At 36.7% G+C, this 23,436-nt stretch overlaps 1 protein-coding gene across 3 annotated transcripts; it reads left to right on the plus strand.

Moving 5' to 3' along the window:
- Window positions 1–760: 760 nt before the first annotated feature.
- KIF14 (kinesin family member 14) lies at window positions 761–23,193 on the plus strand. 3 transcript variants are annotated; one of them, XM_085068271.1, is made up of 30 exons: window positions 761–832; window positions 2,589–3,722; window positions 4,083–4,337; window positions 5,069–5,156; window positions 6,634–6,732; window positions 7,564–7,616; window positions 7,957–7,987; window positions 8,345–8,452; window positions 9,596–9,712; window positions 10,343–10,461; window positions 10,774–10,946; window positions 11,280–11,427; window positions 11,527–11,590; window positions 11,790–11,974; window positions 12,694–12,796; window positions 13,012–13,172; window positions 13,938–14,085; window positions 14,731–14,883; window positions 15,476–15,602; window positions 16,190–16,283; window positions 16,791–16,929; window positions 17,351–17,463; window positions 17,913–18,007; window positions 18,752–18,973; window positions 19,122–19,306; window positions 19,848–20,006; window positions 20,348–20,467; window positions 21,559–21,633; window positions 22,274–22,412; window positions 22,538–23,193. In XM_085068271.1, the coding sequence occupies exons 2-30, from the start codon at window positions 2,677–2,679 to the stop codon at window positions 22,888–22,890; spliced, it is 4,872 nt and encodes a 1,623-aa protein (XP_084924397.1). In that variant the 5' UTR covers window positions 761–832; window positions 2,589–2,676; the 3' UTR covers window positions 22,891–23,193. The 3 variants fall into 3 exon arrangements, with proteins under 3 accessions (XP_084924397.1, XP_084924399.1, XP_084924398.1); XM_085068273.1 differs by having other exon boundaries at window positions 17,922–18,007; XM_085068272.1 differs by lacking the exon at window positions 761–832 and adding an exon at window positions 909–1,199.
- Window positions 23,194–23,436: the final 243 nt, after the last annotated feature.

Raw genomic sequence — 23,436 nt, forward strand, 5'->3', positions numbered from 1 at the left:
CCTAATTCACAACAATGTGTAAAACTTTTAGTGCTATTTTCAATTTGGCATCATATAAAAATGATGTCTCCTTTAGAGATGGAATTCGTTGATTTTTCTCTCTGCTTTGAAATAATGCACTTCTGCCTATCAAATGTTTTTGTGTAATACTACTTGACATATTTGGATAGGTACAGTTGGAAGTATGGACATCTCTACCCTTGGCCACCCTGCTGTACAAAAGTTCCACAAATTGTGTTCAACAGTCATGAAATCGAGCAGTGGTTCTACCCCAGCTTTACCCCAGGAACTAAATGTGAGTATGGGTTGTGTAAAGGTAAAATTGTATCAGCAACCTGGTTGTTATCTTGTAGCAGGATTTCCCATTGTTCCTGGGTTTAGATAGTGTTGTGTGATGTGTTTTCATTTCAGTGGGTCTTTCACGGGCATATCCATTGATTGCCCACCACCCTGGCTTTATTCTTTCCCCTGGGGGTGCTTGGAGTGCCAGCATTGCCTAAGCATCAGAGCCATCATGAGTTCTTTTACCTCCTTTCCCACCCTTTTCTCTCATTTTGGCTCGTGCTCGGCTCTCCAGGGCAGTGAGGTGTGACTGCCCTGGGTGTAACCGCAGCGCTCCGCGCCCGCTGCCCGCGCTCAGCCTCAGCCCTCACAACCGGCCCGCCGCGGCGCCCCCTAGCGGCGCGGGGCGGAGCCGCGGGGCCGGGCTGGGCGGTGCCTCTCGGGGCCAATCGGGCGCGCCCGGCGCGTTCAAACGGGCGGGGGCGGGGCCGCGGGCCGAGCCGAGCCGAGCGGAGCGCGCCGGGCGGCGGTTGAGGAGGGGCGCGCTCAGGTGAGGGCAGGGCGGCCCGGCCGGACCGCGGTGTGGGCAGCCGCGGGGCTCTGGCCGGGTGGGGCGGCGGGTCCGGAGGTGCTGCTGCCACTGCTTCCTCGGCCTCTCCCCGAGGGTGGGCCCGGGACACAGCCCCAGTCTTGCGTGGTCTGCCGGGGCCCGGCCGGGGAGGGAGGAGAGCTTTGCTGAGGGATAACAGAGCTGCCGTTTGCTCCTGCGCTTTCACCCAGCCTTGAGCTCTTGTGTTTAGTCTGTAGTTAGTGGTTGTAATTCTTTAAAAACGACGAATGAGTGTATTGCTCGGTCTGAGTTCAGTTCTCTAGAACTGAACCTCATTCATTATTTTAGAACGAAGGAACTTCTAGTGGTGAGTTTCACTTTTCCCCAGAGAATATTTGTGAATATTCACAAGGCACAGCTGTGGTAAGAGGAAGGGAGAACTTTCTTCCAGGAAACTTCCAGGAAACAGGAGTTCTTCCATGACTCCTTTCTTCCAGGAGTTAGGTTAACGCTGCAGGGAAAGGATGGACTTTTCAGAAAACACTGAGACCATTTATAGCTTACATCCGTTTCTCTATTTACTGACTGCTAGAGGGAACCACAAAGTTTGTATTTCACTACTCATGTAACATAGTTTCGTGTCTCAAATTGAGCAACAAATACACTGCTCTGAAATGTTGATATTTTCCTCATAATTTGTGAGCTATGAAAACTGTGCAGTCATGACGTGTAAGTGGATGTAATTGCATAAAGTCTGAGAGTACTTTGAAAGCTATAACTTAGAAGTGTAGCATTGAAGGAAACTTCTGTTGGAGCAGTGGCAAAATGGTTTCTTCTACATCACTTGCTCTCATTTTGCTTTCTTTTTTTTTCCCCGACCATGTATGGCTGTTAATGATATTGCAGCTTTTGAAGGATTAAAGGCAGGTGACTTCTTGTTGACTTATAACAGTGAATTAATTGCAGCTGGCAAGTCTGCAGTGGGTACCGATATCAAAACTGCTACAACCCAGTAACTATGATGCAGATGCAAGAGGGAAAACATACTTTCCTATACAGATTATATATAGAGATCTTTAGAAATACTGATATGTGGAAGGGATGGGGAACATATTTTACAGTTTTCCCTAGGCTAGGTATCTTTTATTTTGCAATGCATCTCTGTACTAGAGTGAACTATAACATTCAAAGGTATTATTAATAGTCATCATTATTAACTGTCCTGTTCTGATAATGGGTTATATATTGCATATCAAAATCCTGAAAAAAATCTGCTTTCCATGTTCACAGACTTCCTATTCAAGGTTAACTTTTTGTTGTATTGGAGTCTGTTAGCTGTGTAACACTGAAAGTGTAAATAGCTGTCAGGGAATGGAGGCACAGTCTGGAATTTCCTTACTTTGGAAATCATGGTAGATCATTTGGAAGAAATATCCATGGTCATCTTTGCTGCTAAATAGTTATATTGTTCTTTTTTGGTGTTTCTGGTGTTTCTTTGTGATGCTTGGTTTTTTTTTGGAAACAAATCATAGAACTAAATAAACAAAATCAAATAACCTGTTGTTGTTAGGAGTGGTCATTCAAATATAAAAGAATTACTTTTTTTTTTTTAAATACTGGAGGTGAAACAGGATGCTGATTGTTCTTAATGTTTGAGAACTTATACTGCAGTATATGTAAGGAGCTCCCCATACGGCAAAACATAACTCACACTGCACATAAACATCATAAAAAAATGTTTGCTTTGTCTCCCCAGATTCCTCACGAAGCAACAACTAGAAATAATCCTTCAGGAAAGGTGCTGCACTTGTTAACATTTGGGTTTTAATGTGCTGGAAGACAAGATGCCTATTTACACAGTCCCTGCCAGAAGCCCTGCTGGGACACGATGCGTGGCCACTTCGCAGAAAGCTTCCTCCTCGCACAATACCCTGGGCAGCAGCAAAGCACCCGGGCAGCAGCTGAAGTCACAGGTGTTGGGAGAAAAGGATTGTCTGCCTTCATGTTCTCAGAATAGGATTCAGGAAGTAAATAGGACCTATGTGATTTCAGCTTGTGGAAAAGTGAGTGATGTGTCGACTACTTTTAAACTTGAAGGCAGATTAACACTCCAGAGGAGAACTGGAGCAAGCAAAAAATCCGTGTCCAGTAGTGACACAACACAGGGCACAGAAGAGCTACAAACCGAGAAAAGACTTACTCTACAGAGGCGTGTGAGGACTGGCTCCACAGAGAGGACTAAAATTAATCAGAATATTGTGCCTAGAAAAGAAAATGATGACTTTGATGCATGTGGAAATGACAAGATTACACTTCCACAGAATATTGAGGGTAGAGACTGTGTTAAACCAAACTTGAAGTTAACTGAGAGTCAGTCAAGTACCAAGTTGCAGCATAACCTGAACAGCAAGGATTCCTTTGGTTTAGTTGGTGGTGACAGAAAGTTTCAAAATGAAGTTCCCAAATCAGAACGGGTAGTTACCTCAAAATGTACTAATAGGCTATCAGGAGCACAACTGAATGAAAAAGGGAATGTAAATATGCCAGCTGGAAAACAAAGGGTCCAGCACTTGATGATAAAACATAGCAGCTTGGAAAGACCAAGGACACCAGCAAAAGCTTTAACAGAAAGATTTGCACTTACCCCAAAGAACAGCACTTCTCAGGATCAACCATCTCTCAAGCCAGCCTCAAATGAACGAACACCTCATCGGCAAATTTTAGCCAAAAATCTCCCTGGTGTGTCCAGCTCTCTTCCTGTGAGTACAAGTTCAGAAACAAAAGTGAACACAGAAACTTTCACTGAGAGCAGCAGTACTGGGGAAGATGTTTTCAAAGTGAAAAACAGCAAAGTGATTGTAGCTGTGCGTGTGCGGCCCTTCAGTAACAGGTCTGTATCCTGGACTTATTTCTGGTGCTAACAGTGTATGTTGATTTCTGCTTTGTGCTTTTTGAGTTATTTAACTATTGACCTGGTAAGGATATAATATGTACTTGGAAATTAGCTGATACTTCATGCAACACCAAGATAAAGATTTAATTAAGAAACTGAATTGACTTTATGTGCTTGGGTCTATTTTTTACAAATTTATTAGCAGAAGTCTTGAGCTTTAATACTTTGTATGTTAATCAAACAGGTATTTTTAGCAATGGTTGCTGATCTTTTTATTTTCCATTAGGCAGTAGATTGAAATTACTAACTTAAAGCATGTTGCTTCTATTTTTTTATTTTCTCACCCTTTCCATTCAGAGAGAAAACTGAAGACTCATTCCCTGTCATCTCCATGAGTGGTTCAGAGACAGTTGTACGAAACCCATCCACAAACCAAGTTTACAGCTTCAGTTATGACTTCTCCTTCTGGTCTTTTGACAAGGGTCACCCTGATTTTGCAAGCCAGGCAATGATTTATAAAACTTTGGGAGTGCCACTCCTTGAAAGAGCTTTTGAGGGATACAATGCTTGTCTTTTTGCTTATGGGCAGACTGGCTCTGGAAAATCGTACACGTAAGTTGCTTATAATAATTGTTAAAATTCTGTACCCAATTGTTGTGTGATGTTAAGTCATGAAAGAGATTGTATTGAATTTCAGAGTGATTGAATTGGGTCGAAACATTATTGTCTATTTTGAAAATAGTTAAATCAATATTTATAGCAATTAATACTCTGGAGTATTTTTCTGTCTCTGACCCTGACTTCTTTCTACTTTTAATGAAGAAAATAAACACCGTATTCAGAGATTTTGGTGAAGGATAACCATTAATACTGAGAGATTCTCAGACTCTCCCAGTGCTGTTTTTCACAACTGTTTTGTCATTTTGTGCATGAAGTGACATAGTAAAGTATAGCGTGGTTTTTTGGAGTTTTTTTTGAATTATCATTTAAGAGATCATTCTAATTATAGTCCTGATGCTTCAGAACTATAAATAAATCCATATGTTTGTGGCACTGCTTATTTGAAATCAAATCTTTGCACAAAATAATCCCAAACAGGTAACATTTTTAGGGTTTATGGCCATTTGTGTATACCTTACTTATATTTTGAAATAGAATGCCTGGTGAGCTGTTTGGTTTCCAAGCACGCACCTATTAAAATTAGTTCCATGAGTTTTATAACTTTTGCTTATTATTGTATGACTTGGAAGCATATAGCATGCCAACTTTAGAGCTGTAAAGTTAACATCAAAACTACCTCTGGAGAGTTACTGAACTAAACGACCAGGTTTTTGTAATCACAGGATGATGGGATTCAATGAAGACCAAGGAATAATTCCAAGACTTTGTGAAGATCTTTTCAATCAAATAGCACAAATGGACAAGGAACAGGTGATATGCTTATGCCATTGACCTTGTATTGGAATATAAGGAAACCAATACCTCAGTGCTGATCCATTTGTTAGTGTTCATGTTCTTTTGCAGATTCAAATCTTATTTCTCTTGGTAGCCCTGATTCATGGGGTTCTCTAAACAGTCAAAATCAACATGGTTTTCTTCCTTAATGGCAGTCATGTGAGAGAGAAATATGGTCATGATATTTTTGTTGCATCACTAGACTAGGATCCTTTCCTCTATATTTCATGTCTTAAAGTATAAGATTTATATAAGGAAAGGTAAAACAAAATCCCAGTGGTCTCCATACTTTCAGTGGAGGCAGTAAAATAAGGCTCAAATATATGAATTTATTGTTAAACATAATGTATCAAAGCAAAATACCCTGCAATAAAATTCCAATTCTAGTATTCTAGCTGAAACAAAAAAATGACAATCTCCACTTTCTTTGTATTTTTTTTGTGTGGTTGTTTATGTCTGTAATGACTGACTTGCTGTTCAGTAGACCTTAAAATTCAGTTAAGCTTATTCAGACAAACTTTTCCATTTTTAATTATACCAAATTCCTCTACTAGTTTACTGCTTTGAATTCTAGACTTAGAATCCTAATACCTGTGAGCATGTTATATCCTGATCCTACAGTAGATTTGATAGACACTGAGGAATTTGAGAATATTTTTTATTGCTGAATTCAGCTATGGAGTATAACTTCTAAAAAATGCAGAGCTTTCATTATTCCTTTGCTTATGCATTGTGAGTAGTGATTTTGTTGCGGTGAATTGTCTTGAGTCTTGTATTTCTGACTTCAGTGTTTTAGGGGTTTTGCTGCAATCTTCCTTGTGTCTTAAAGTTCCATTTTACTTGGAAAAGAAAAAAGACCCCAATGCCTTCAGAGGAAAAAAGATGTATTTTCGTGAAAGTTTTGTTACGTGGTGTGGGGTTTTTTGTTTGGGTTTTTTTGTTTTTTGGTTTGTTTTTTCAAACTGCTGTAGGTAGAATGAAGGTTTACCTTCCCATTAGCTAATTCTGTTCCATGTCAGGATGTTGACAAAATCAATCCCTGCCTTGCCTGTGTCAAATACTGTGCTGTAGAAGCACAATCCCTAAGGTAAAGAGATGAGTGCAGGTGCAAACAAAACTTTGGTTTTGTGTACTAAAAATCTGAAGCCAAACCCTCTGAAGTGGATATATCTACTTTTTTTTTAGTGCTTTGTGGCTTCTATCTGGGAATGTCTGTGGATGGAATACCAGTAAATTGTATTCTTGGTCTTAGCAGGGGGGTTAGAGTAGATGACCTTTAAGGGTCCCTTCCAACCCAAAATGTTTTATGATATAATTTCTATTGGAAAGTCCCTTCAGTACAAATGTTTGTAACATTGAATATCATGATCTGGCAGTCTAAGTTAATTTTTGAAACAAAGGGTGATGAATTTGTTTTGTGGACTATGTTAATAACTATTATTAATTTTATTAGGTTTTGTATCATCTTGAAATGAGCTTCTTTGAAGTATACAATGAGAAAATTCATGATTTGCTTGTCTTTAAAGCTGAAAATGGACAGAAGAAACAACAAGTAAGTTGCTTACAGAATCAAGTATATGCATAATATCCAAGTATTGGCATTTATTCTGAAACAAAAATGCACAAATGACAAGTGGTCATTGTTTTTTATCTAAGAACCTTAGTTGTGAATAATGGGATTCAGGTAAAAAACAAAAATATCATCACGTGACTTAAAGCAAAATGCCTGCCACTGGAGAAGTGCTAAGCAATGCTGAAATAGAACAAAACAAAATGATTCAGTAGAATCTCTCAAAATGGTTAAAACCTCTCTGTATCTGCAAAATGAAGATGATCTTATCAGCCTTTATAAAAAGTCTCCTAGGATATTATGTATCTAAATCTTCAGATTATAATAAGAATCTTCTGTACAATATAACTTGAGTTAATTTAGATGGAGTTTTTTTTGTTGCCTGGTTGTCTCTCAGGGAGCTGGAGGAAGGGGAAAAGAAACAAGACTGGCCTGATTAACTAGTTAAGGATCACTAGTTAAACTAGTTTAGCTAGTTTTTACTGTTTGTGTATTAGAATATGTAAAACTATAAATTAAAGAAATTTGTCTTGTGTATGTGGGGAAGTGTATGCAATATTCAACTTGCTGTTGAAATAAGTTCTTTAACCAAAGCTTGGGACTTAGTTATAAAGGAGTTAAGACTATACAGTCTTGTCTAAAGCAGGAGTGCTTTCACTCTGAGTTTTGTCAGTGGTTTTGGGGTAAGCTACTTAATTTGGAAACATAATCGATTCTTGTTGCGGAATATTTTTTTTCTTTTAAGATATTCCTGAGTGCTATATCTAACTAATGCAAACCTAATAATTTTTATTTTGAAAATATTCTCGCCAGCTTCGTGTAAGAGAACATCCAGTGTTAGGACCATATGTGGAAGGCTTGACAGTGTAAGTCTTGACTGTACTTACTTTAATAGATGCATGGTATAATCCTGAATGACTCTGATAATTGTTATCTTGAGGCTCTATGAAAGCTTGTGTACTCAGCAGTAAATTAAGCAAGATCCCAGTGTTATGTAGTTTTACAACAATGCATACCCATGACTAGCTTGATATATTTTCTTTATTGCCTTAGTGAAATAAGTATGTGGAAGTCTCAAGACAACTGGAGCTTTCATTGTGTATTTGTGTTCTCTTTGTAAATGGGAAAATGTTTCAGAGCTCAGGCAGCAGGGAAATCTATAAAGACAACTGTCTGAAAACAAACTTTTCTTTCCCCCCACTTTAGGAATGTTGTCCGTTCTTACACTGATATTCAGGTAAGAGTTATTTGGTTACTAAAAGGGAGTACAAACATGTCTGCTTGCTCCTTTTCTGCTCACTGCTGGAAAATAAATTTAGTGGGTGGGAAGCAAATGCTTAGCAGACTGTTCAGTAGTCTATGATATTTCAGCTGATTTTGTAAGAGGATAATGAAGACTAGTCTTGTACAATAGAGCTGAGTAGATTCATATAGCTGAGTGTCACTGTTCACAAGGTTATCTCTTAAATTTAATTTTTAATTCCTCTCCTACAGTCATAATTTGTGTTAATAACTGTATTTGCAAACATTTAAATCTTTAGTTATCCAACCAAAGTAGGGTTTGGTTTCACATCCTGACTTTTGTGTCCTACAGAGTTGGCTTGAACTAGGAAATAAGCAGAGAGCAACAGCTGCTACAGTAATGAATGATAAGAGCTCTAGATCTCATTCTGTCTTCACCCTTGTCATGACACAAACCAAGGTATTGCTGGGGGCATTTTTTATATCTGTTCAAATCTGGTAGTAAGAAGTTCTTTTGTGTGCTACCTAGCAAGTTGTGAGAATATACTGGAAAATCTTTTGAGTAAAGCACAGGGCATTCTAACATGGCTTTCTACACAGCAAAACTTGTTTTATTTTACATGCTTTGAGTAGATTCTGATGTCTTTGTGCTAAGTATATTTATAGCAGCAGTATAAATATGTCTAGGCTGACAGATCTAGGAGTAGTTCCAAGCTTCTCAGTGTGAGTTTTGAGATGTAACAGGAAAACTAATTGAGGCCAGATTGAATTTCACACTGCTGCCAACACATCTTATCTTGTAAGAAGGTTAGGCTGTGTGAGGTGCAGGGCTGTGCTGAGTTCCTGCAGGCAACAAACTGGGGCAATGGTAGGAGATGCAATTTCTGCTTAGTTTCAACACACTTCACTGAATAAATGTTTTCTTGCTTCATGATACCTCTTTCCCAAGTGTCTCCAGGATATAGGGACTACAACTCCTCATCTGATTTACAGATGCTTAAAAGACAAAACCTAACTTAGTGACATGAGCCTGCAGACATTACATAGGTAGAGCTTCTCAGGAGTCTACCGACTGTCAGTTTTCTCCATTGAGAAATAACTTGTTGGTTTGGGGTTTTTTTTGTTCTTGATTGGTTTAATTTTTTGTCCCAGTTTCCTGTTCTCTTTCCTTTCTTCTTTCCCTTGCCATTCTCACCACTAGATGATTGTTTTTTCTCTATCATAAGTGGTCTTGAGCCTTTTCCACTGACTCCTTAACTGATCTTCATTGGTCTAAGTCAGTAACAGCTAACTGATTTGCATATTTATTGGATAACTGCAATTGGATTGACTGCAGTCAACAAACTTCAGACCCAGCCCCTAGTCTGGTTATCTGTTGTGTTTGCAGTTTATGCTTATGCAGTTATTCAGCCACAACCAGCTGATACTATGGTTGTAAGTCTGAGCTTAGTCTCCTTCAAGGGCTGCATGTGAGGGTATCCTGTCAAAAATTAAATTGAGGGATCAAATTTTTATGTATTTAATGTGAACAGCTTGTCAGATTTGTGCTTGTCCTCAGACTTTTCATTTTCATTTGAATGCCAGAATCTCCCTTTCTTTCCAGGCAGAATTTGTGAATGAAGAACAGTGTGATCGTAGGCTGACCAGTCACATAAATCTAATTGATCTAGCTGGCAGTGAGTGCTGTACAAAAGCTCAGACCACTGGAGAAAGACTGAAGGTAAATCGAGAGTGGAAAGCTGTGGAAAAGAATTGACTCCTAAGATGCCCTTAAACTCCAAAGCATGCTTACTTAATGGGACTTTTTGGCAGGAACTGTAGCTATAAAGGGATGTATATAGCACTTATGCTTATGAGTATTACATCACACTTTGCTAGTGAGGGTGGGTGGCTTGAAGAAGCTGTTTGGACTGTGCAATGTTGGCAGATCTTGCTTAGAACAGCACTCCCCATGCTATGCAGGTCTAATGATCTTGCAGGAGGAGTGAGGGAAAAACTGTTTGACGTTGCAAATCATGAATCAAATATCACATGGAGCTGAGGCTTGCCCCTTTTGGGGGGCATCTAGTTAAATAGATTTTCTGATAAGAGACTTTATTTCAAGCTGCCTTCATAAGTGTGATGGTTCTTAACACTACTTACTTTAATGGCAGGGTCTTTTTTTCTTTCCAAATGAAGACCTTTTAGACTGCTCTTCCATCGTACTGTTCTTTTAAATAACTGGTGACATTTTAATATGGTACAGCTGTACCATACATTGAACAAACATAATTAATCAATAGTACAACTGATAACATCAGACAAGAAGCTGCAACTGTATTAGAAATATTTTTATTTTTGCTTTGTATAGGAAGGTGTGAGTATCAATAAATCACTGTTAACCCTTGGAAGGGTTATTTCTGCACTCTCTAAGCAATCTCAAAACGGAAAGAAAACTTTCATTCCTTACCGGGAGTCTGTCCTTACTTGGTATGTACATTTCAGATTTTTTTCTATAGAAATAGAGGCTTTCTGAGGTTGTGGTTTTCCCATCTATTCATGAGGCATCACTTCCCATTCTCTTGCTGTCTTTCAAATGACCTATGGAGGGAAGAAATTAGCCTGTTGGATCAGATAAAGACCAACAGGAGCTTGGTTTGTGTTTTAAGTAGCTAATAGTCCCTCTCAAATAAGTACCCAGACCCCAGGTATTTCATATTTACCTGTTCCAGTTGTGAAGTTTTGAATTTTTCTGTCAGTGTGAAAGCCAAGGATTGACTGGTATTCTCCTGTCCAATGAAGGCTGTTAAAGGAAAGTCTTGGTGGGAATTCCCAAACGACCATGATTGCCACAGTGAGCCCAGCTGCCAGTAGCACGGAAGAGACACTCAGCACCCTCCGCTATGCGAAACAGGCTTGTTCAATTATCAACGTTGCTAAAGTAAATGAAGATGTAAATGTCAAGCTAATCAGAGGTGAGATTGGCATCTGTAGTCTTTCAGGGTCTTCATTTCCATGTGTGTTTAGCTTATTTCTTACAAGAGTTCTTACTACTAATATTATGTAGTGTTGGCTGGTCAAGTAGACTAATACATCCTGGTATGTCTTCCTTTTAATATTACTGGTTTTTGGGAATTTTTTTTCCTGCAAAATTTAGGTAATATCTTGGGCTGCATTTGAGAACCTGGAATAGAGAAAGGTGTTTTGTTTTTAATTAAATACCAGAATGATTTTTGTACTATTGTACTGAAGTGTATTTTGTCTTCATTTTTTTTGTGTGTGCTGTATGTCTGGTTTGTCTAATGTAGAATTGAAAGCTGAAATTGAAAAACTGAAGGCAGCTCAGAAAAGTGCTCTGAACACTGATCGTGAAAAATACAGGCGTTATTTGCAGGAAATAACGTCTCTGAGGGTAGAATTGCACCAGCAGGAGAGGAACATGGCAGAAATGCAAAGGTCAGACAGTCATTAATGTCCTAATATAAAATGGAAATGATAAAACTTGTATGCTGTGATTTTTCTCCTAATATTTTATTTTCTCCTTGATATATTAAGGGCCTGGAAAGAAAAACTTGAACAAGCAGAAAAAAGGAAATTGGAAGATATAAAAGAATTGCAGGTACATTTTCTTTCTATAGGACATAGTAGAGAAAATAAAACCTCAGCAAGCCTTGCAGAAGAATGAGAGCAGCTGTAAGATTTGGTTTCCTTAATGCTCTTCTTTTAATAGATTGCTCTGACTTGTTAGAAAAATTGGATGTAGATATTTGAATGCATAAAGTAAATAGTTTTTTAATGCAGAGCTCTTTTTTATCTAGAAAGCTGGAATTGCATTCAAAATGGACAATCATTTACCAAACCTTGTCAATCTCAATGAAGATCCTCAGCTTTCTGAGGTGCTGTTATATATGATCAAAGAAGGAGAAACTACAGTTGGAAGGTGTACACCTAATTCAAAACATGATATCCAGCTTTCTGGAGTGCTGATTGCTGATGACCATTGGTTTGTAATGCTCTTTTTATACTTTAAGTTTCTTTTTGCCATTCTGTTTCTTTAGGAGTCACTCTTCCTTCTGGCAGTAAAAAACCATGGTATTCTAGCCAAGAAAATACTGTGTAGGGATATTCTTTGTACTGCTCAATGGTTAAGGCAAGTACCCTCTGTTCCCTCTAGAAATCTGTTAACTGAGGTAGTTTAATTTCTTTGTTAATTTATTTCATGTAGTAAGGTTTTCTTGTGCAGCATTTCTGCATGAATAAGACCTGATCAAATGATGCTGTGTGATAGATAAGTGTTACATTAAGTTCAGTGGAAAAATGGAAAGCCTTGACACTTCTTACTTTAATAAAAATAGACAGCAATTTGGCTGCACTGCAGAAATATTGCTTAAAGTGCATTCCATGCAATTGATCCCCAAAAAAATGCTGTAAGAAATGTAACTAATGAGTTACTAAAAATGCGAAAGACACATTATCAAAGAAATGCTCAGATGGCAGGGTACTGTAGTGATTTTCTAGCAGTGGATTCTTTAATATGAATATAGGTTCTCTACCAAAATATAGGTTGTCATTCGTTAATTATGTGTGTTGTACCTAAATAGTATGAAGACAGTACACAGAAAAATAACAGAACACTGTCTAAAGCATGAATTTTAATCTATTAAGAAACATCATTTGCAATTATCGTCAGCTACTGATACCGCAAATGTTTCTTGTTTTCAGTGTTATTAAAAATACTGTTGGCAAAGTAAGTATTATTCCACTTAAAGAAGCCAAGACATACGTAAATGGGAAATGCATTTTGGACCCAACAGTTCTGCATCATGTAAGTAATTGATTTGGTAATAGTAATTTGTGCATGTGTGGGTTTCTTTGCTTTGTTAATATTTTGACTTCAGACTGCCGGTTTTCTTAGAATGCTCTGTAACCATAAACATTTGTCCTATCCTCTTTGATTTCTCGCTTCACCTACATGTTGTATGCACTGAAAATTTGCTTATAAATCTAAAAGTTTTAGCAGAATTTTTTCCCTCCCAATAGGGTGATCGAGTGATACTTGGGGGAGACCATTATTTCAGGTTTAATCATCCAGCAGAGGTTCAGAAAGTTAAAACACCTTCTTGTGGGACTACATGTTTGCATGATGGTCCAAAAGATTTTGAATTTGCAAAGAATGAGCTACTTATTGCACAGCGAACACAGTAAGTACTCATTATTCTTGTTCTGAAAATAAGCTCAGTTGCTAATTCAACCATGCAACTAGTTTTAGAAATAACTGAAGATTATTAATTGTTTCACAAGAGGGGAAAGTTGGAAAACATAAATAATGGAACTCACTGACTTAGCTGAAATCAATGTATACCTCTAAGATTCAATCATCACAAGTTAATCCAGTTACCAAGAATGTAGACCACTGTTAAAGAAACACTGAGCTCCAGGGGTTCTCAGAGTAGGCTCTTTAATTATGTTTCTCTCCAAGCATATGATGACTCTCAAATTGACTTTTGATGTTTTGGAGAGATTTAAAGCCTGCGAAGTAAATACCTTAGGAAAATGAGAAGAACCCAGAGTAATAACCTTAGTCTTCTGTGATGATGGAGAATTTGAGAGACAGTGGAGAGTTATTTGTACTTGCTTCATTATGAGGAGTTATTAAACCACAAGACTCATTGATTTAAAACTTAATTTTGCGTCTTAATGTGATTTAAGGAGTTTCCATTGCAGTCTTTAATTTTGTGAAAATGATGTAATAAAAATGAAAATTGAGTGGACTTTAAAATTCTGCAATGTCTTCCATATTTACATTCTAAGAGTTTGCATTTTTCTCCATGAAATCAAAGACAAGTAAAATATGAAAGTTGTTCTGTTAAAAAAATACTTCAACCCTCATGACAGAAAAAAAAATTATAATTTCTATGTAGTTAATAAGAAATAAACAGCTCAATCTAAATGTATGATACTCCTAGGCTTGAATCAGAAATTGAAGAGGCACGACTCAAAGCCAAGGAAGAAATGATGCAAAGTGTCCAAATAGCTAAAGAGATGGTTCAACAAGAACTGACCTCACAAAAAGAAGCTTATGAAAGCAAAATAAAATCCCTGGAAGCAGAAGTGGTAAGTTGCCATTGCATCGTTACATAAAACATATCAAAGTAACCAGAAACTGTAGTATGTGGTATCTGCATTTGGTGCTTGGTTGGGGTTGGTTTGTTTGTGTGTTTTTGGTTTGTTTTTATTTTTTCTTGCATATTATAGTGGTATCTTAGAATGCAAAACCTCATTCTTAAAAAAAAAAGTCAGCCTTAGTAAAACAAGAAGTTGTAAAGAAGGTATCCTCTTCATCGTTATTCCAGGGATTGTAACTTGTAAGCAAAGAAAAATACCTGCAGAATTAACCTTCCTGCACAAGACTTTAAAATTACTGTACTGGGTTCATTGGTACAGTTTTTTTTTTCTTTCCAAGCTTGTGTGGTACTTTGTAGTTGGTTTTTTCAATACATTTGCAACATGCATAAGTTGGCATAGAATAGTAGCTCATGGTAAAACAATAATGATGATAATGTATCTTATTTCTTACACATTCTGTAGAAGACCTAATGTGATGCTTGTGAGCCGGGATATAACCTTTCATTGCTCACATTGGGCTGTGAAGGCCACAGATGCTGCAACTTTTAAATGTATTAAATATCTGCCTGAGGCATGGCTCAGAAATGCTGTAGAAGCAGTATGCCTCCTCTCACCTCTCCTTTTTGGTGTCAGAGAGAAGAATCTCGTAAGAAGCAAATCCAAGAAATGAATAACCAAAAAGCCACAACAAAAATACAGGAGCTGGAGAAGGCTAAGAAAAACCTTGAGCTAGAACTCCAATTCAATAAGAAGCGTTTAGAAATGGAGACTTTAGCTACCAAGCAGGTAATTAAAAAAAGAGCCTTTTTGGGCAATAAACTGTGTTTTGTTTGGGAGGCTTTTTGTTTGTTTGTTTTTTTAAAAATCAGTTATTGCCAAGGAAATGCTTTAAAGTACTTCTTTGTGATATTATGCAGAAGAACTGATGTTTTGTTTGCACCCTGACTATGGTAATGTATTAATATTGGCTTAATAATTATTAATGCTGGCTTTATTTAATAATGTGGATGGTTTTGTTCCTGCACCAATATTTAGTGACTGTTGCCTCAGGCAAAAGTTATTACTCCAGGTGTTAATGTAAGTAATGACTGTGTCTTGGCTGGTGTTCATATGACTGCTGCAACAAATACAAGTTGTTTTTTTAAAAGTGGTTTCTTTTTAATTCCTGTGTTTGTTTTGAGCATTGCAATATGTAATCAAACCCAGGAAACTGTCAGTTTGAAAATGATTGATTTTATATTGATAAAGCTGATGTCTAGTATAAATTTAATTCTGCAAGTCTTTAAAATGGCAGGAACAAAAAAAATTTAGCTTCAATAAACAGCATTAAGAGTTTTAGATTTGATATTGAACACTGTCCCTTTATTTGCCCCTTTAGGCTCTAGAAGATCATACTATTCGTCATGCAAAGATACTGGAAGCTCTGGAAGCTGAGAAGCAGAAGATTGCTGATGAAATACAGACCCTTCAGAAGAATCATGGAAGTGGGAATAAACTAATGATGAGTATGTGTATGCCTAATGTTGCAAAGGCAATGCTGGCTTCTCTTTTTCTTGAGTTACAGGAACTTTTTCCTGTTCCACTAACACTTCTCTAGTGATCCTGAGCAAGAGCAGCCTTCTGGTTCTTACAGGCATTTGTATTAATAAGTTGTATGTATTGGACTGTGTTAAAAGCTCTGTTTAATCACATTCAGGGTGGTTAGGTGGATGTACATGTAGCCTGTATTTTTCCCAATTACTTAAAAGTCCTTCCCTCTCTGGCTCCACTGGTCAGGCATTAACTCATTGGGAAAACTGGAGTAACAGAATTCATTTTGTTCAGTTTCCTATCTTGTATTAATAATAAGATAGTGTCTGGTCTTATGCCTCTTTCTGAAATACCCTTTATCCAACTATTTAAAAGGGTTATCTTGCCTGGGAGGGTAATTTTTTCCCAATGTGTTGGGAATTCTTGGAACTACTGTTGGCTAAATTGCATTTGTGCTTTTGGGTTGTGGGTGTTTTCCTGTCTCTTATTTTTTTTTAAGCCTGAAGTCATTGCGTCACATTGTTTGGTTCGCTTAATCATTATGTTCTATATTCTTTGTAAGTTCCACTTAACTGGAAGTCTCTGAAGCTGTCTGTGATGATTAAAGAGGCTAACACCATTAGTAAGGAATTAGGGAAAAACACTGTTTTCTGCAGGTGAGTATCTAAGTTAATTATAATGTGCATATGCATATTAATGGATATATAATATTTACACATGAATATAATTGCAGTGGATTCTGGATATGCAGTGAGCTGTTGGTGTTTCTTTCAACATCTTGTGCAACTGAATGTGATAAATTAACTGACACTAGTTTGGAAAATTCAGTGTGTAGTTGAGCTGTGTAACTTTAAAATGTGGATTTCTAATTTGAATTTTAGATCAAAACTTTAAAGATATGCTATAGATAATTAAGTTTGAATTGAGTGTGCTTTGGAGCTGAATCTTCTGATGCCCATGTCTGTTCTGCTTTAGTTCACATGTTAAAGTGGTACTAAAGCACGATAACTGTGAGATACCTGATGTCTCAAATTTTTGTGTTGGTGTCACGTTTTTAGTCTCTGTGTAATCATACCTACAAGTACCTTGTTTATTTTTGCAATATAAATATGTGTTTTGTCTTGATTTTTGTCGTCTTTTTTTTAACTTTCTCCAATTCTTAGGCATGACAAAATTGATGATAAAACAGGAACAGTGTCTTGTATTCAGGTGCAGGTTCGTAACATCAAACTGGGAATAACAACTTTTTGGAGCCTAGAGAAATTTGAATGTAAACTAGCAGCAATGAAAGAACTCTATGAGGTCAGTAACAGTTGAAGAACAACCACTAATAATCAGTAATGTTTTGTCAAAGATAAGATTTTGATAATGCATACAGGAAGAAAACCTTGCTGGTTTTTTGGGTTTTATGTCATCTTAGACACCAAGACACGACTACTTTTTACTAAAAACATGCACTTGTCCATCAAACAAAAAGAGTACAATAGAAACAAATTACTTTATTCAGGTAATTTTGTGCTCAGAGAGTAAGAAGCAGTAAAACAAGGGCTGCTTTGCGGTTCTTTTGGTTGTTCAATTGTTCTATGTTCTAAATGAAAACGTAGTTTTCTAAAGGTATTGCATGAGTTCTTGTTATAATTTTTATTTATCCATACATTGACTACTTTATCACCTTCTTTCTGTTTAACCCTCTTCTTTCCTTGTGTTTCCTTTATTTTTTCAGAGTAGTGATAGAAATAATGCTGTTGTTGATGTGTTTTATTATCCTGCTGATGAGTGGGAACCTGACCTTTCAGACAGCTCCTTTCAGACAGTTTCCTTGCTTTCCAGAAGAAGGTAAAAGTAGTTTGTATCTACTCTTCTACACTTAAAACAAAGCAAAAAATTGTCATTATCTAAGTAGGCTTTTGTTCCACTCTCATACACTGTGTCATCTGCTGAGTCTTCTCTTGTGTTCACTTATTCTCTTGGATTTCCTCATGGACAAAAAATAGGAACAAAAGTTATGTGTGTAGAGTTTTCCAAAGCATGTATCTATGAATCATCAGTGCAAAGTGAAATGTGTAGTTTTTAAAGTTTTCTTCCCACTTCTATAATGTGAAAGTATTGCTTTTAAGGAGTAAATTGCAGATGGTCTGGGACCTTGTATTTGAATTTTTGGCTTTGTAACAATATTTATAACTGACTTGCCCACTTGTTCAAGCTGTAGCTCATAATGGAAATGCTTGATGAGGAGAGATTCTTTTCAAGGTTTTTCATGTTTTTATTTTATCATCCTTTCTCAGAAGTAGAAGCTTCATGAAGAACAAGAGAATATCTGGATGTTTGTCTGAGATAAAATTGCAATCTATTCAGAATAAACAGACTTCCTATATATCAGGTACTTGCTATATGGCAGAACACCTTTCATTTCATACTGACAATTTGAACCTAATACATGCATAAACCATAGGTGCTTCTAATAGTTGTTTAAAAACTGAGGGTTGGAAAGCAAAGTTAAAAATGTCCTGTTTATGATACCTTGAAATTTATAACATCAAGCTGTTTAACAGTAAGGGGTTTTGTGTTTTTGATTGCCCTTTCTTAGGGCAAAAACTTTGTGACCAGCACTTTATGAACCTAACTTAAGAAATTTATGTAAAACATTACTCTGCTTAACTATGTGGGTTAACTGGAGAAAGAGGATGAATCCTGATATAGTGATACAGAGACTGCATTTGCTTGAGTTGTTGCTAGTCATTCATTTACTGAGGTTTCCCCAAGCTTTTGGCCAGGTTTTACAAACGTTTTTTTCCTGAAATATAGGATGCTTTAGTCTTCCAAATATTTGTATGCATTCTGTTATTTTAGATTGGCTGGACTTTATTTTCTATTTCTCTGTAGATTTGATTGTTGAAACAAATGTATTCATGTTAAAGAATTTCTCTTTGGAATTTCTTTGTACTATCTGAATTTAACTATTGAAAACATTGTACACATTTTTTCTGTATTACTGTCTTGGTCAGGTGAGTGTGTGTGTATATATATATATATATATATATATAAAAGTCAATACAAAAGTATGCTGACTGCTGACTCCTATGAAGAATTTCTTGCATGTATGTTTTGATTTTATCTCATACAGGTTCACACAACAATTCCAGCATATGCCCAAGCTTTTCTGAATTGTTTCTTCCTGGAATTTGCAAGGAATCTATAAGTTCAGCCTTAGATTTACTGGAACAGACTCACGAAGGAGGAAAAAGCATAGCAGATAGTCTCCTAACTAATTTGTTTATGATTTTTTCTGGAGCATCTGCCATTTCAAAAGCCTATGAACAGCAAGATGAAGAATGTCAGGAAAACTGTAAGTCTCATTTTCATAGTGGTTTAAACACTACTAATGACTTGTCTTTCACGTGCACAAGCATTCATGTGTTTGTCAGTCACAAGAATTAATGTTCCTACATTCATTTGCAAAGGAGTTGTGTCTGATAGGTCTCTTTCTCTTGTAGTTTTCTCTCTTGATCGTGCTGCTCAGTCCAACAGCATCAGAATTATCTCTGCTTTTGACCAGATTGTGGTTATAAGTAAACTCTGGCTTAATAATGTCCAAAAGTGTCCTGGATCTATAAAAGTTGATGAAGAAATAAAACAGGAAATAAAGAACTTGGGAGGTTATTTACAGTTGCTGTTGCAGGTAAAGCATATTAAAAAAATTAATCTATGTATAGAGAACTTCTCTGCATTAATGCAGTATAAGGAAGATAAATGGCCAAGGTTCCTTTTTTTTTTTTCTGGCTAAGCTGGTACTTCCATGTGCTAGTGGACAGTAATGCAGACCTTCCTGTGCCTAGGCTCTGACAGTAGCATTGGTTCTTACTCATAAAATGGTAAAATAAAACATGCAATGACCTGAGCAAATAATAGTTTAGACTGTGAAGTGCTGCTGTTTAGAAACTTATAAACCAATGGCCAGTGAATATTAGTTTTGTTCATGCTACAGCCTTGTGAAGCTTTTTTTAACTATGTAGTGTAACAGTATTGTTGTTCTGTTCTGTGGTTGCAAGGCATGATTTTTTTTAGCTGTGATAGATAAACTATTGGAAGTAGAAAGATGTAAAGCTGGAAATGCCTGAGTATTGTGCTGTGTACTACTAACTCTTGTTCTATAGACAGTGTATGTTCTTTGGCCAGAGGTGCTTTCTGGTATCAGTGAATAATGTACCTTTATTTCCCAGGGGTGTTCTTCAGATATATCCTCGATGGTAACAGAAGCATGGAGCAAAGTAAACCAAACAGTAAAACAAACAATGAAATACATAGGACACTTGGCAGTAGTCACAACAACTGATATTTCATTTCCCGAAGAGAACAACATTCCTCCCTCTAGTCTACAGGTGAAAAAAAATGTTTCTTAGAAATACTGATTATGAATAGTAATTTTAGTGTTGAGGTCACACTTATTATCAGTAATTGTACTCAGAAACCAGTTGTTCCGTGTAAGAACTTCATCAACTGAATTAAGGATATTTATAGTTTGTCTAATACTTCATATTTATGGTGAAAATAGATGAAAATCTGAACTAAGCTCCTGTGTTCCAAGGAAGACATGTGACTGAATAGACCTGTACTGAATTATTTGCTCAACATTATTTCTAGACTAATAAAGAAAATCTGTTTTAATTCAAGACCATGCCAGTTTCTTTAATCTTTGTGTTTTGAACCTTTTTTTTTAAAGGAATTTGTGCTTGCCATTTATGATGGAGTAGGCTTGGGACTGGCATGTCTCATTGATGCTGTACAGGAGAAAGCAAGAATGGTACAGAAAGAACTTGTGAAACAATGTCCACAAAATGAGGTGAGATGAAGTTACGATTAAAAACTACTACTATGTCTTGGAGACACTTGATCATGTTTTAGTTTTTGTGCTTGTATTTTAAATTGTGAAGAACATACTATGGGCAGTTAGACAAAATAGAGAATAAAGTATAAGCAATAAGCACCACAGTTAAAAATATTTCTGTGACCGTTTGAAAATTCTAGTAGGCAAGTTAGGGTACTCCTTGGAAATAAGACTCTTTCTTAGGGGGTAAGCCCTTTTGACATAGAGCCTGGCTGAATTGAAAGAAAATTCTTGGGAAAGATTGGAATTTTCTTCAGCAAGGTACTAGCTGCACATAGCATACCAGCTTCCTTTACTGTTGGGATATACAGGCTGGTTCTGCCGCTTGTCTGTACAAAATATTTATTCAGAGGACATCATGCAAGGCCAAAGCTGTGATAGTTTGCCTGTGTCTGAGCAATCCTATCTACTACCTGGTGTTTTTGTATTGGTTATTTTTCTAGAGTTAAGAAATTTGCAGAACTGTGGCCAGTGGAAAAAAAAATTCTTAAGTTGGGATATGTAAAATACTTATTTTTGAAGAATTTGTTACTATTCAAAAACCTGTAACACATGACCTAGTATAAAAGGTTCAAATCAGCTTGAGAGGAGTGATAATTTTTTCCTCTCAAGGAAAGCTAACATTTCTTCCTACTCTGGTTTTCATTGTTGTCATTCTTAATCCTACAGATAGTAGTGAAACCATCCAAAATACTTATTAATGTGCTTGCTTAACTCCCAAATACTTTGTTTCCAGCAAAGGGAATTGAACACTCTGCTTTCCAAATAATGCTGTTCACTTGCAGCAGATTCTTAGGGATCTGGAAGATTTCTATACATGCTTGTCTCTGGTGCAAATAATGTGAAGTTGGAACGGAAACAGAGCTACTCCTGCCACTTAGAAATTACAGGACAACCTTTCTTTAGTGAATACTTAGATATGTTCATTTGATCATCCCAATGTGAGGGGTTTAAAACCTGGCAGATGTAATTAATGTTTGTTCTTACCCTTTTAATGTACTTTGACTTGAATGAAGTGTACAATATAATTAAAAGTTTCTTTGTAGATTCAGAGTCGAATAAAGGACACTGTGGTGGCACTAGCCAGATTCCTTGAAAATAACATGTCTTACTGTAGAAAGGTAAGAGAAATGTTTCACAAAATATGTGCTTTGAGTCTTGTATTGAAAGTCTAAGGATGCATTTATCTAAGAAGAGGAATGTATATACATACACATAAATGTACATACTATGTATTTACTAATGCATGGTAACACATCCTGTCACAACAGCATTCCTGTGATTGGAACGCTAACTTTCCTTGCCACTGCACTTCCACTCACTGCTCTTTTATTTTCATTTTACTTAAAAGAAAATTTCTGGAGGTGCTTGTATCTTCCTTTTTGTGCTTTTCATGAGCAGCCTAACTACCTGCTGTATTATAAGCTGAAAGTTCAGTAATGCTAGTGTAATTGTTTTATAACTACTGCCATAGATTATGAGCATAGTTACTGGTATTTTGAATTAAAAGCCAGGATAGAGGATTTGATCTAAGAGCCAAGCATTTTCTGGATTTTCATTTAATTTGCTTTTTTATTCTTTTTCTGACCCTGTCAACAATTCACACTTCTTTTCGGTGCTATCTTATGTGACATGACATTGATTTGGTTTTGTGTTTCAGCATTGGCTTGACCTATGTGACTGAAACCATAATAGGACTGCTTAGTAGGTAATATACTGCCATGTATTTGCTTCTCTTTAAATTGCTCTTTATTAATACAGAAAGAAACAGGATCTCAGTTACCAGAAGAAGAATCTCTATATCGAGAAATAAAGAAAAGCACTAAGATTGCTGTGAAGTATTTGGAATTGGAGCAATGCCTAACTGAAGTGTGTCAAATTGTTTCTTCCATGTTCCAAGGTATTTAGCTGAGTTACCACCTGTAACCTATGGGCTACAGGAGACTCACAAAGCAAGAGAGAGGGTAATTTGGAGCCTCTTTGCGAAATGCTGGATTTGATTCTTCTTGTTTCTGTTTTTCACAGGGTTGTACAGAAGCACAAGCCCTCTCAGGAGCTTTGCAGAAAATATTTCTGTCATAGCTGGATATTTTAACAACTACTTCCGTTTATTTGCCTTGTCATCTGCAAACAACCCTATCCATGTGCCTTTTATGAACTTGGATGAATTGGACTCTCTGGTTGATTCCCTTGTTATGAATTTTGAACTTGAACAAGGACAGCCATCACTGCAGTCTCGAACTATTTGTAATGAAAGTACTGAGGCTCGAGGAGGACAGGTTGAAACAGGTCAGGCTGAATTTGCTTGGAAAGGGAATGGGATTCCAGAACTCACAGAAACTCCAGAGCTTTCGTCTGGTAGGATAGAATGGGTATAAAATGTTAATATTAAATTAAGAGGAACTCTTTCCTATTGCAACATACCCCAAAAAGCTAAAATTTGTTGCTAATGTTATTAGTGAGTGTGTGGGGGTGAAAGTAAATGATATGTTTGTATGAGGATGAGTACCCTATATTTCACCAAAGAAAAATACATTTCTTTAGAGGCTGTCAAACTTCAAAATATAATTATTTTTGCTTTAATATTAGTCTATTACTACCTAAGTTTATAAGAAATAATTTAATTTTTTTGAATTTTTGCTTCACCTCTACTGCATTATGATCTAGTAATGCTTCTGTAACTTGAAAGTGTTTTTATGCCTTTTTTTAAACAGAGCAAAAACTTTGTATTTATTTATGTAGAGAAAAACAATGAGAGGTAGTAAAACCTCTTTTAGGAAAACCTACTTTACAACCTTATTTGAATGCTTTTTAAAGTGGTTTTTAGTTCATTAAAAATTTTGGGCTTCAAGTATTGATGATGCTGTTCTTCAACATGATCTGAAGTAAGTTTATGTTGGGTTTGTTGCTAGTGAGTTATCATT

The sequence above is a fragment of the Lichenostomus cassidix genome, chromosome 8, assembly GCF_008360975.1.
Source record: "Lichenostomus cassidix isolate B80296 chromosome 8, HeHo_3.0, whole genome shotgun sequence".
Taxonomy (NCBI): Eukaryota; Metazoa; Chordata; class Aves; order Passeriformes; family Meliphagidae; genus Lichenostomus; species Lichenostomus cassidix.

Coding starts and splice junctions, on each gene's coding strand:
- KIF14 (XM_085068271.1), top strand. CDS start 2,677: ATGCCTATTTACACAGTCCCTGCCAGAAGCCCTGCTGGGACACGATGC. Junction 5,157..6,633: donor CACAAATGGACAAGGAACAG/GTGATATGCTTA, acceptor TAATTTTATTAG/GTTTTGTATCATCTTGAAAT. Junction 8,453..9,595: donor TTGTCATGACACAAACCAAG/GTATTGCTGGGG, acceptor CTTTCTTTCCAG/GCAGAATTTGTGAATGAAGA.